Here is a 13,384-nt window from a genome sequence, read left to right on the forward strand (position 1 = left end):
ATTGGGCTTGTTAAACAGCTTCCTCTAGCTTGATAAAGTCGTCAGCTCTGTCAAGGAACTCGTTATATTGTTCGTTTAGATCCTCCAAATATCTTTCTAGAAGTCACTCAATGGAAGGATGCCACAAGTATGGCATTATCTCGAATTTTTTCTATTAGGCCTTTAACCTTGGTGGCTTCGGCAATAAACCTTCGGACGTAATCCTTCAAAGGTTTGGCTTTTCGTAGTTTAACCTCAACAAGATCTTCCAGTTACGATGGTATCAGTGTTGAGGATAAGAACTTGGTGTAGAATTATTGGGAAATTCACTCCAAGAATTGAATCTTCCTGGAGCTAACTTGAAGTACCATTGTTAAGATGTTTTTGATAGGGTTTTTGAGAAGATCCGACACTGCACATCACCATTAATCTTCTAAGGTTCAAGTTGCATCTAGAAGTATCTTGATGTGTGCTAATGGATCCTCTCGTCTGGTATACATCTTCCATACTGATGAACCCCTTGACCTATCCAGTTCACGATCTGAAGGTTTTAGGCCAGCTAGGCCCTTGATCATGTATCTTATCTGATCCAACTATGCTTGCACAAAAAGATCCGATGTTGTAGAGGCCTTTCTAATTGTCCCTTTTTGGATGGGCTGCTGCCCTAAATTGACCAAAGTCTAGCTGGCCATACCCTGTGAAAGGGCTTGCTCGAGGCTGGCTAGGCCTAGACCTGATTGCTGGCTTTGGCCAGCCACTCATGGGTAGGGGAAATGGCCTTAGCCGGCCAGCCATACTCTAGGCTACTGCTCATGGCCGGCTATCCCTACACTAGGTAGGGCCTAGCCTCCTATTCTTCTGTGATTGGATGGTGTAGCATGTGTGTTGACAGGGGGTAGATCACACGAATTGCTGGAGTTAGATGGATCTATGTATTTGAAGTGATTGGAGTCACTTCTCAAGTTGTTGTTGTCTTCGGCGTTTCCAATTGTTCCAGAACATAACTGATTAATGATTGGCCATTGGGTTACACACTCCTGGATTGTAACGTCCTAAAACTTAGATACGCTATAGTGATTTTCTAATTGATGTGCCACCTTTGCTAATCATAGGGTGTTCCTTGAAAATCATACCAAATTAATTTTAATTAAATTACTAAATTTTATATCGTTTTATATATTTATTTACAAAAAGTCAGGATCCCATATTTAAACTTTACAAACATTCTCAAAATATATTAAAATTTGGTCACATAGCAGCTACAAAAATACAACCCCAGATGTCCCGAGACCGAACACTCCAGGTCGTGTCGCCTCGACATGTACAATCACCATCCTAGCCCAGAGCTCACTCCTGTTCAGCTTTTGCCTTCCCTTTACCTACACATGGAAGTAGCAACTGTGAGTCAACATACTTAGTAAGAAAAATATATAACAAATAATATAATATCAACTTGTATCTAGGCGCCCATACACCTATTTACAAGGCTTAACAAATGAGTAAGAATGTTCTTTACTAGGGTACAACCATTGTACCACATACATTATGTACCACTTCTGTACGAGTGTTGGTAGGGTTTGTTTCGTACCCCGAGTACCACTAAGTGCTATACCACACACACCTCGTACCTTTCTGTACTAGTGCTGGTAATATCGTAACGTACTCTTTAAACATTGTACACTATACCAATGCACTTTGTACCACCACAGTACTAGTGTTGGTAGTGTACGAATCACAACAAGCATGCCTATATATCACACATACATACATTCTCATATATACAATATGTTTTATTCTATTCTTACCTCGTTTCTGAACTCAAGTTAGTTGGCCGACCTGAACAGAAAATCTCGTGCTGGATGGATGCTCTAATCACAATCACATAAACGGGTAAACGACATGCCAAAACCCTAATCTGGGAAACCCAACCCCCAACTAACGGTTCTGCTATTGGTAACTAGTACAATAATATCCTCATTATCAAGGAATAAACCAACCAAGGCTTAGAAAATAGCATGAATTGATGAATCAAACAATTTTGAAAACCTGTCCCTATTTCGGTTAACCGGTTTTACAGGACCTGTCAAACCGGTTAACTAATTTGCACCAAGTTTTCCCAAACAATTCAAATCTTGATCAAAACGTGCCCAATCCGTGCCAAACCTTCCAAAACACCTAGTACAACATCCAACAACATTTTCCAAGGAAGAAAACCAAGAAATACACATATAAACAAAACATGCCATTAATGACTCAAGTTTGAGTTTTCAAACTTGATCATTCACCATAAAACTCACCAAAATCAGTTACTAAAACTCAATCTTAACTCAAATTGAACCTAGAAATTGAATCACAACTCATTCAAACCCTAACAGCCACTGCAACTCAAAATTGAATTAAAAGGCTAAACTTCAAGCTTAAGTACCTAGAGAATCATGGTGCTAGGGCTTACCTCCACTTGGAAACACCTCAATTTCCAGCTGAAATCTAGAAAAATTGTCAGGGTTAGGGTTGATCTTACTGGTCCTTGTGGTGGTCGAGCAAAGAAGAGAGAGAGAAGGGATTTATTAATTTTTCTCTTAATTTCTTAATTTTCTTTCTAAATGAAATGTCTAAAACAATTACTTCAGCTAAGATAATCAAATGGTAGCTGTCAAGCCTCCAAATAGCCACCACATCACACTAATAAAAATTATCAAAATGCCCTTGTCACTTATACTTAAGCTAAATAAAGTCTAGGGATAAAATGGTCCAAAACCACAATCTTGCCTAACCCTGGTATTCTATTTATCTCAAATATTCATCCCACTAAGAAAAAAGTTCTAGACTTACCCATGTGACTCTAACAACCATCCATTGCATTTTTCGTCATCGCCGAGCAAAATAATAAAAATTACATAATTCATATATAACACATATAATGCTCCTATAGTTTAATAAAATCTCCAAAATGGAGAAACTATAATTCTAATGTCCATTTCTAATAATGGTACCCACAATATAATAAATTCGTGCATAATTATAAAAATATCAATAATTAACCTAATTGTGTTTACTAATCTATATTCTAATGTGCGGTCATTACAAGGATGCTCTGCGACAAGAGTTCACCCTGTTTGGCAAGAGGTTCACCACTAAGGGGCTAGCTGGAAAAAGTTTGTCCATCGGGGGTGTTGTTAAGCCAGAGATCCCTAGCTGGTCCACTAGACCATTAGTTGCCAGGGTTTAGCTGTTCTTGCCACAAGATCTTTGTGGCAAGACTTGTCCTCCTTCAAGCAGGAGAAGGTCTATCCTAGTTCCATGAGGAAACTAGTTGGAAAGTTTTCTGTGGACCCTCCCTGATCTATCAACTAGTCTCCCTCTTCTGGCAGTTCTCTAATTAAACTGCCTTATCAGGTCACTAGCTTCTATATTATGACAGTCTATTTCCACCTGGTCAGATCAGAGGTTGTACTCTTGGTCACCCATCCATCTCAAAAAAATTTGTCTCTGTTGTGTGAATACATCGCAACCAACATCATGTGGTTCTTCAATTCGACCGACTTGACAGACAGCCTCTCTAAGTTTGGTTAACTCAAGATCTTCTCCCAAGTCTACATTGGGCTTGCCAATGGCTGGCTCGCCAATTCATGGCCTCGTCTTTCAAGCATAATACTGGGGAAACAGATCTAGTCGTGGTGCCCAAGGTAGCTCCACGTTGGCCATTCCTTAAGTACGAGGCGCCAATGGAGGTTCCTCCATGGGTGGCAGAGGTTGATCATTAAGAACTACTGGGTTGGTATAGTGTCCACCTAATTGGGATTATATGCCTCAAATAAAATTCATTTCAATATAATCTTAGTTGTTATCAATAGAACATTAGAAATCATTTATGTTTATATGTATTATTCATGTTTATTGTTTGATATACAATTTCTATTGAATCCAAAATATATAGTAATTCACATTTACATGATGTCTCAATTGGATTATTTTTTGCGAAGTGAGCAAGTTCACGCCAGAAGTTCACATGCTTGTTTTTAAGGCTTGTTTGTACACAATTTGGAAAGGGAGGAATAAACCTTTGTGGAATATTATTAACTATACAAAACAGATTATTGTGAGAAGGATTCAAAACTTACATGAAAGTCATATACGAAGAGAGAGGATATTGTTTGGGTAAACAATTTATGTAATACCTGTAATTAGATTGATTGATTCAAGGTGTAAGGTTGTAAAGTTTGTTCAGAAATGAATACAAATAACTCATTTATCCAAATAAAAAAAAATTGTGAGATGAAAGTATAAAACATATAAATTTATGTACATATAATATTAATATTATGTTTTAATGGTGAAAATAAAACATTAAAAAAATTAACTTATAAAATATTGAGGATGCCAAATGACGTCATCCTCCGTCGTCATATATATTAAATCATAATAATATTCTAATTTTACCAAATTATGGTCACCTTTCTACTCATAGGCCCGTGATTGACGTTCGGCAGAAAAGACTCAACCACAAAAAATAATATAGTTAGTCTCTATTGATAGAAGGTCAAGCCGCCTCTGAATAATATTTTTTCTTAAGAAAAATAAAATAAAGGGTACATAAAATAAGAAATTATTGTGCACATTGTATTACATAGAATAAATGGTAGAGAATTGAGTCATATATAAGAATATGAGTTACTTCACTCATTGCTAATTAGTTTTGAGATAGCACTTCATGATTCTCAACAGAAACACTTGGACCTCCAAGTCATGGCCCTGTGAATAGTATTAGTTGTGGTTTATGGAATTTTTGTGACAAAAAGACTTATCCGCATGTGAATTTTTGTGAGTAGTATTAGTAACGTATCATGTGGTTTAAGGTCAAGACACAATTTTGACACTAAGTAATTTGAATTAATTATCCTTATTTAAGATGCATCCTCCTATCGAAAATTGACTACATAGATGTGTATCATGTGTTTGTGTGTGACATTTACATTGACGATATTGATGGCAAAATTATGTGAACCATATAGATTGTAACCTTTAATCTCACAAACTGATTATTTAATGGTATTATCACTAAGTTTTAGAGGTAGTTTTTAAAGGTTTCCAGTGATAATTTTTGTGAAATTTAGTACCGACACTATTTTGAGCAATACAAAAGGAGTATAAAATAAGCGTCGCTATAGGGACTTTACGGTGTCAGTTATTTCATATAGGGACCTTATGGTGTCGGGTCATAATAACCGACGCCATAAGGTCCCTATGGCGTCAGTTATTTTAAAATAACCAACTCCATAAGGGTTTTCTATTTTTTTTTTTATTATAATAACCAATTTATTATTGAGAGACAAACAATACACTGATTATTAAATAATGAGGAATTTCTTCTAACCAAGAAATCTCGTTTTACATTCGTAGTGCATATCTAATTCATGTGTTGCAGTATTACAATTTCGCATTACATGTAGAAGATATACACTTGGAAAGATAGATAACCAGAACCTAATAGATCTAAAAAAAAAAAAAATAACCCCAATCAGAGACACCCTTAGAAAAAGAATGAACGGAAAATGACAACAACTTCAGCAACAGTACTCTCTACAAAGGAAACGAAAAATCCCAGCAAGGAACAACTCTAGGCAGGAGGGAAATCTTAGCAGCATAAATGTGAGAATCGTGTACTTGTTGTGAAGATTAACTCCCTTAAAGAGAGATAATGTTTTAACTGCAGATAAAAAAAAAAAATACATTAGTAAGAAAATAAATAAAAAATATAATAAATAAATAAACATTATTACAAAGTTTATTACAAATTTTCACTATAATTAAACTACTATTGGTAAATAGTAACAATAGTCATTTTAAGTGAAAAATGAGAACACTTATCTTGTCCAATGCAATTGATAGATCGCAGTAGATCCTGAACTCAAGCTACTTTAATTTTACAACTTTAATAATCAATAACTAATACACTTTAATAATAAATAAACTACAAATAATGTAAATATAAGTTTTTAAATTGATATAATGTAATTTAAATTACATCTACCTAAATAACTTAACAAATTTGAGTGAAAACTAATTATATCATCAGAAGAAAACCGTTTCAAAATACTTGAGAAATTACTGTGCAATCAAAAGAAAAGCATTCAAAATAAATAATAAGGTGAAATTTTAACGCACCCTTTTAAAATGGACATATTGATGCACTCTTATCTGTTTTAACATCCGAAATAAGTTTGTAGTCAAATTTTTTTTATGGTCGTGTACGTTATAGTTATTTAAGACATCCTGTAAAATTTTAAGAAATTTGAAAAAGTTTAACATGCCAAAAAATACGTTCAAACTGTATTACACGCGTGACTATTTTATTTTATACGCATGTAAAATAGACATTTTGAACATTATTTTCTATATTGTAAATTATTCTGAATTTTTCAAAATTTTGTAAGTTCTCTTCAATAGCTATAACGTATATAAAAAATTCTTCTGGAAGCCGAAACAATTCAAGGTGCATCAGTACATTGTAGAATCACCCAATAATAAGTATAATCAGAAGAATAAACCGTTTCAAAATAACTTGAAATTAATAATGTGTGAGCTGTACAAAATTATTAGAAATAGACATTGAAAGTAATTTTAGTAGAATTGTTTTGCTGGTTGAATTTTTTGAAATTATGACAATCGAAACTAACAACTATGAATATTTTCATATATATAAAATAATCATCACATACATTTTCATGATTTTGATCATATATATTCTTCGAAAATATTCGCATGTCTTAAATTTTCCTAAAATAATGTATACCAGAGGCGATTTGGTCGAAGTTTGCAGCAAAGAATCTGAGTTCGTCGGATCATACGATGAAGCTTCAATTGTATCCCATGAATTGAGGAAAGATATGTTCGTTGTTATTCGAAGGCGTTGTAAAGACTCAACCTTAGTCGAAACAGTCAGACTCGATAACTCCGATCGGAGAATGATGATAAAGAGTTGATTTAGTAGATGCTTGTAATTGTTTACTTTTTTTTTTGAGAGAAATTATTTAAATATTTTTTATGTTTCTTATAATTTTTTAAGTTTAATTAACATAAATTTTTTTCCTTTTATTAAAAATCTAAATTTATTTTTTTCATACATATATATTAGGTTATTATAATGGGTAAATAGCGGCATAAGTACCCAAAGTTTTAAGTTTGTAAGCGGCATAAACCCAATATTTATTTTTAGCGGCATAAGTACCCAATATTTGTAAAACTGTAATTTTCCTCCAGTTTTGTGAGTACAGACTCCGTTTTGAATTTATTAAAAGAACATTTAGAAGTAACTGATACTACATGTTTCTGTCTAGACCCAATGATGAAGAATTTGGACCTTATATGTGGTATCTTTAGGAAAATAATAGAGCTTGTACTGACGAAATTAGAGAAAAATTACAGTTTTACAAACATTGGGTACTTATGCCGCTAAAAGTAAACATTGGGATTATGCCGCTTATAAACTTAAAACTTTGGGTACTTATGTCACTATTTTAATATAATTAAATTAAAGTATAAATAAAAATATAAATTAAAAAATAAAGTCAAAATACATTTACATTGCTCTAAGTGTTTGAATATTAGTATCTTTTTATTAATATTTTATATTTTATAATATGTTCTATTTTTCTAGTATTTTAGTATCATTTTTATAATTTTTTAAGTTATGTTTTGTATAATAATGAGTATATTGAATAATAAATAATATGTAATCCATTAATTTTTATGTAATTTAATAGTTTAATATATTTTTTTAAGAAAAAAATTACTCTAAGCAAATGTATTACACTAATATAGTTTTAAAATTACTTTAATTATTTAAAAGTTGCCTAAATATATAAAAAACATATAAATATATATATATATATATTTTCATAAAGGTACATATTTTGGTACTTTCAGTGATAGTTGAAGAAAGTAGTGAGATCACTTGCAGATTACGTTCAAGTAATCATGTCCCTTACAAAAATACTAGAATTTGGGTTAATTTTTACAAAAATACTGCCACACAGAAATTTTTCAAAAATACTATGTTTTTATAAAACAACAGTGGAACACAAAAAAATTTATCTAAAAACGACAGTGAAACAACTAAAAAACAACCGTAGAACAACAGTGAAAATTTAACAGAGTACACAGTATAAAACTTACACAGTATTTTTGAAAAAAATTTTGCCCCACAGTAAAAAAGTATAAAAGTTAGAAATTTTAGTATGTGGTGTAAATAATCCTTGTTTAATTAGGGTCAAATTTCTCTCCTTTTGGGCCTTGTGTGATAGTTAAGGGTCAATAGAAGTGGGTACGACATACTGAACCCAGCCATTCCTCACATGAATAACCCCAAATGTGAAGGCCCATTTGCCTTAGTTGAACAATTGTATAGGTTTTTTTTTTTTTGTGATAAAATAGCAACTTCATTAATTTAGCATTCAGAATACAAAATATCAAGCATAGCTGCTGCTGGCAACAACATGTGCTAGGTGGTTTGCTGATCGTTTTACAAAATGAATTTTGACTAAAAGGCATAGATAGCAGAAGTGAGTGACAATCCTGAACCAGGTTCCCAAAGATGGAGCAAAAGGAAGAGTGACTGCGAATGGCTTGGATAGAGACTAAACTGTTTGATTCAAGTTCAACATGTTGCCATCCTTGGTTTTTGGCCTACCTTAGAGCTTCTTTAATTCCCATGATCTCTGCAACTTTAGGGGCAAAGACAATGTTATTACAGTAAGCTTTAGCTTCAATGAGAGATCCTGAATTTTTCCTGGCAACAAACCATATCCGTGCTTATTGTCACTAGCAAAAATAGCAGCATCAACATTAATCTTAATTGTATTTGTATCCAGTTTAGTTCAAAGCTCAACTCCATCATCACCATTACCAGAGTAGATGTAAGATAGAGATGTGTTATCATGAGCTTTTAGCCAATGATCAAGAGCTATACGGGCTCATGTTACGACATTTGCAATAGTGAGCACTTTGTCCTTCCATACAATAGAATTTCTTGCTTTCCACAAAGACCAACATACCTTAGTTAAAGAACATACACGATCATCATCAAGGCAATTGAAAATACTGTCTAACCAGCTAGCAAAAGAGAGATCAAGTGATACCCAAGGTGGAAGACCCATGTTATTCCAACAAGAGAAAGAAAAACTACCGGAAAGGATGATGTGATTACAAACACATCAACGTGTTTTGTCCTGAGATTGACGGAGGTTGGAAGGATCCCACAAGCAGCACGCTAGAGAAAGTTTCTAAATTTGGGTCGGATCTTCAGTTGCCATAATTTCTACCAAAAGCCTAAGTTATTACTTCCAATTCTTGGATCATAGAAGCCTGGAGAATGCGGTATGTACTTTTGACAAAGAAGTGACTAGATCTGCTTTCATTGGACCAAGACTAAAAATTGGATGATGTCGATAAGCTTAATGGAATGCTAAGAATTAAATTGGCATCTCGTTCATTGAACATATCTCCGACAAGCTCAATATCCCACATTCTTTCATCAACCGAAAAAAGAGAACTGACGGTTTTTGGCCAACAAGACCCACATGAGAAAAAGTTACATAGGGATTAGTGACACCAGGGAGCCAAGGATGGTGCAAAATATTGATTGAAGAGCCTATTCCAATAGTCCGTCTACCTCCCAAGTGGACCAAGGCTTGGGCACTTCAAGTGCTTCGCCAAACAAAGCTAGGATTTCGTCCCAAATTAGCCGAAAGAAAATCATCATGGGGAAAATAGCGAGCTTTATAAATCATAGAAACCAAAGATTCTGGATGACATAGAAACCTCCAGCCTTGCTTTGCAAGCATAGCCAAATTAAAACAGGAGATGAAAGCCTAACCCGCCTTCATTCTTTGGACGAGAGAGATGGTCCTAGTTCATCCAAATAATCCCATTGCCTTTGCTACTCGTGCTTTTCTACCAAAAATGAGCCATCAACTTTTCAATTTCATCACAAGTACCAAGTGGAATGAGAAACACACTCATAGCATAAGCCGGAAGAGATTGAACAACAGTTTTGAGAAGAATTTCTTTGCCAACACCAGATAACAGCTTACTCGTCCAATTGTTTCTGTTAATCACTTTGTTCTTGAGAAAGCCTAGAATAGCAGTTTTGTATCTCCCAATGATATAGGGAGACCCAAATAGAGACTGTTTTCGGAGGCCTCATGCATATGGAGAATAGAACAAATATTGTTACGAAGGCGTTACTAATAATCATAGGTTAATTACACTAGTTTAACCTAATAAAATATATTAGCAACACAATTAATTTTCAAAATACATGAAATTTATTTTTCATCATATTATTTTAAAATTAATTTTAAAAAAACACACTTAGTTTAATGATATTAATTTAAGATAAACTATATGTATTTTTATGTATTTAATTAAATAAAAGAAGTTATAACTAATTATATTTTTTTAGATACTTAATTATTTGAATTTTCATAGAAAATATATTTAAGTTAAAAATTTATTTTTTAAATTATTTTTAGATCAACTTAAATTAGAATATTTTGAAATTAATAATTAAGTATTTTTTTAGGAACTTAGTTACTCAAATATTGTTTAAAAATATTTTTAAGTTGAAAATTTATTAATTTTAGATCAATTTAAATAGGGATATTTAAGTTAAAAACCACGACAATACGCCTAAAGTAGGGTGTTACACCCTACCTCTTCCTAAGTCGTTAAATTATGTCCAAAAGACGATCATAAGCTCTCAAGTCCTGAGCTCTAATTATTTTCTCATATCTTAGATATCACTCTCGCCTATACTATCAAATGACTAAATAATTATTATTATTATTGTATTTTACTTTCAAAACTGAGTCCAACGACATATAATATAACTATATTTAAAGTTTAAAGTTCTGAAGCCTCACCTAAGCGTTGCACTTTAACTATCGGTGGCGGTAAAAATTGGTGTATCAGAAACGTCGCCGAAAATAAGGATAGTATATATCAAAATGACTACCTCAGCGAGTAGATCACACCCATGACAACCATTTGTCAAAACAAGACACGATATCGCCGGAATATCACCGAAAAGGGGCAGAGCTACAAAAATGTTATCGAAAAAAGTAGTGAGTTGGGAGAAATGGTTTAGTGTAGGTTGTTCTCCTCGACGAGCTGAGTCAAGTGGTGCACACAACTTGTCAAACGGACACCAAAGGTGGTTGAAAAATCCGTTCAAAGATTGAACCACAAAACTTTGCCTTGCAATTTTGGGCTAACAACGGCGAAAGGAGCGGCGCCGCTTGGGGGTTGAGGTCGCCAGCAGCTAGGGGTTCGAATGGTCTGGCGCGTGACCCTGGACGGTGGCTGGAGATGGGTCGCTGGAGTCACGCCTACGATGGGGTTTGTGGACTTTTCAATTGTTGTGGTTTGAAGAGAGAGAGAGAGAGAGAGAGAGAGAGAGAGAGAGAGAGAGAGAGAGAGAGAGAGAGAGAGAGAGAGAGAGAGAGGAAGAGAGAGAGGAACGAAAATGGAGCAAATAGTTCAGCTTTATAATTATTATTTTTTATACATAAATATATTTATTTATTTCTTATTATATATATAATTTTTCTTTTTTTGACTCGGTCAAAGCGAGTCCTTACGCACTTAGAGTAATATAAATGTGTATTTATTTAATTTATATAATTTATACTTCATTTGATTATATTAATAATAAAATAATATATATATGAAAAAAATTAAATTAGATTTTTAATAAAAAAATTTAATAAAATTTTGTTAAAATACAAAATTTTTAAGTTGAAAAAAAAATCATAGAAAGCCCCTATGGCGTTGGTTATTTAATAATAATCGTCGCTATAGCAGCCTATGGTGTCGGTTATTCTATAATAACCGACGATATAGGAGCACTATGGCATCAGTTATTTTTTGAATAACTGACGACATAGGGTCCCTATGTTGTCGATTAATACTTCTACCTTACAGCGTTGCTTAGACCAGCCATTACAAAAAATCTTACTTTTAGTCACAACAAAACTTGTGACTAAAAGTGAAAAAAATTGTGACTAATTATAAATCGTGATTTCTATGTTGTAACTAATTAAAAGGTCCGTGGATAAAAGTATTAGTCACAAGAATTATAATTTGTTGTGACTAAATGTATTTTTAGTCACGATACTTGTTGTGACTAAAACTAAATTAGTGACTACTTAAAAATAAATATTATGTTTTAGTCACAAGTAACATTTTGTTGTGACTAAAAGTCACATTTAGTCACAAAAAAATTATGTTGTGACTAAAAAGTTGTCACTAAAATTAGCTGTTTTTTGTAATAGTCGATAATAAATTTCGCAAAAATTTTGACCTCATGACCTTGACATCATTTTTTACACGTGGACTTCATTTATGACAGATCGTTTCATTACTAAAATAACAATACTCCACTAAAATATATAAAATATGTGAATAAGAAAATAAGTGAATTTTCTTCATATATATTTCCACAAAATGCTTAAAATAAGTGAGAATAATTGAATTATGTGAATATATGTGAGAAAATTCAAAATACTTAAATGATGATATTTCCACGAATGTGACAAAACTTATATGGTTTTACTGTCGAGAGTGCGTATACAAACGGAAATTCCACCACTTCCATTTCTATAAATACCTCTACAGATGAATGCTCTTACCATTCACTCATATATAGTTCTACATACATAATATAATATAAAGCAAAAAATCTTATAATATTATAGTCTTAAAATGATGTCTGAATCACCTGTTAAGATTTTTCAAGCCCTACTATTCCTGACATGTATAGTAGGGCTAGCCATTGCCCAAAACAACCCACAAGACTACCTCAACGCTCACAACTCAGCTCGTGCTGCGGTGGGTGTGGGGCAGCTGAGATGGGATGACAGGGTGGCGTCCTACGCCCAGCAATACGCCCAACAACGCATGGGTGACTGCAATTTGGTGCACTCTAGAGGACCTTATGGCGAGAATCTGGCCTGGGGAAGCGCAGATCTTTCAGGTGTTGATGCCGTAAAAATGTGGGTCAATGAGAATGTCGACTATAATTATAACTCGAACACCTGCGCTGCTGGCAAGGTTTGCGGGCACTATACTCAAGTGGTGTGGCGTAACTCGGTTCGTTTGGGGTGTGCTAAGGTTCGGTGCAACAATAATAAGGGTACCTTCATCACTTGCAACTATGATCCACCAGGCAACTATGTTGGCCAGCGCCCTTACTAAATTAAAGACTCCTTGCTCTTTATGATATTTATGTTATTCTATAGTAATAAACAGCAGGAAGAATATCTACCATGAATCAAGATCCCCTATCTAAATATGTATCCCATATTATTATGTCTAAATAATATAATGATGGCACATCATTTAATCT

At 33.6% G+C, this 13,384-nt stretch overlaps 1 protein-coding gene across 1 annotated transcript; it reads left to right on the forward strand.

The window, feature by feature from the left end:
• Window positions 1-12,653: 12,653 nt before the first annotated feature.
• Window positions 12,654-13,384, forward strand: LOC133031825 (pathogenesis-related protein 1-like). The gene has a single exon (XM_061105528.1). It carries the CDS (start codon window positions 12,742-12,744, stop codon window positions 13,231-13,233), a length of 492 nt encoding a protein of 163 aa, XP_060961511.1. The 5' UTR covers window positions 12,654-12,741; the 3' UTR covers window positions 13,234-13,384.

This window comes from Cannabis sativa, chromosome X (genome assembly GCF_029168945.1).
Source record: "Cannabis sativa cultivar Pink pepper isolate KNU-18-1 chromosome X, ASM2916894v1, whole genome shotgun sequence".
Taxonomy (NCBI): Eukaryota; Viridiplantae; Streptophyta; class Magnoliopsida; order Rosales; family Cannabaceae; genus Cannabis; species Cannabis sativa.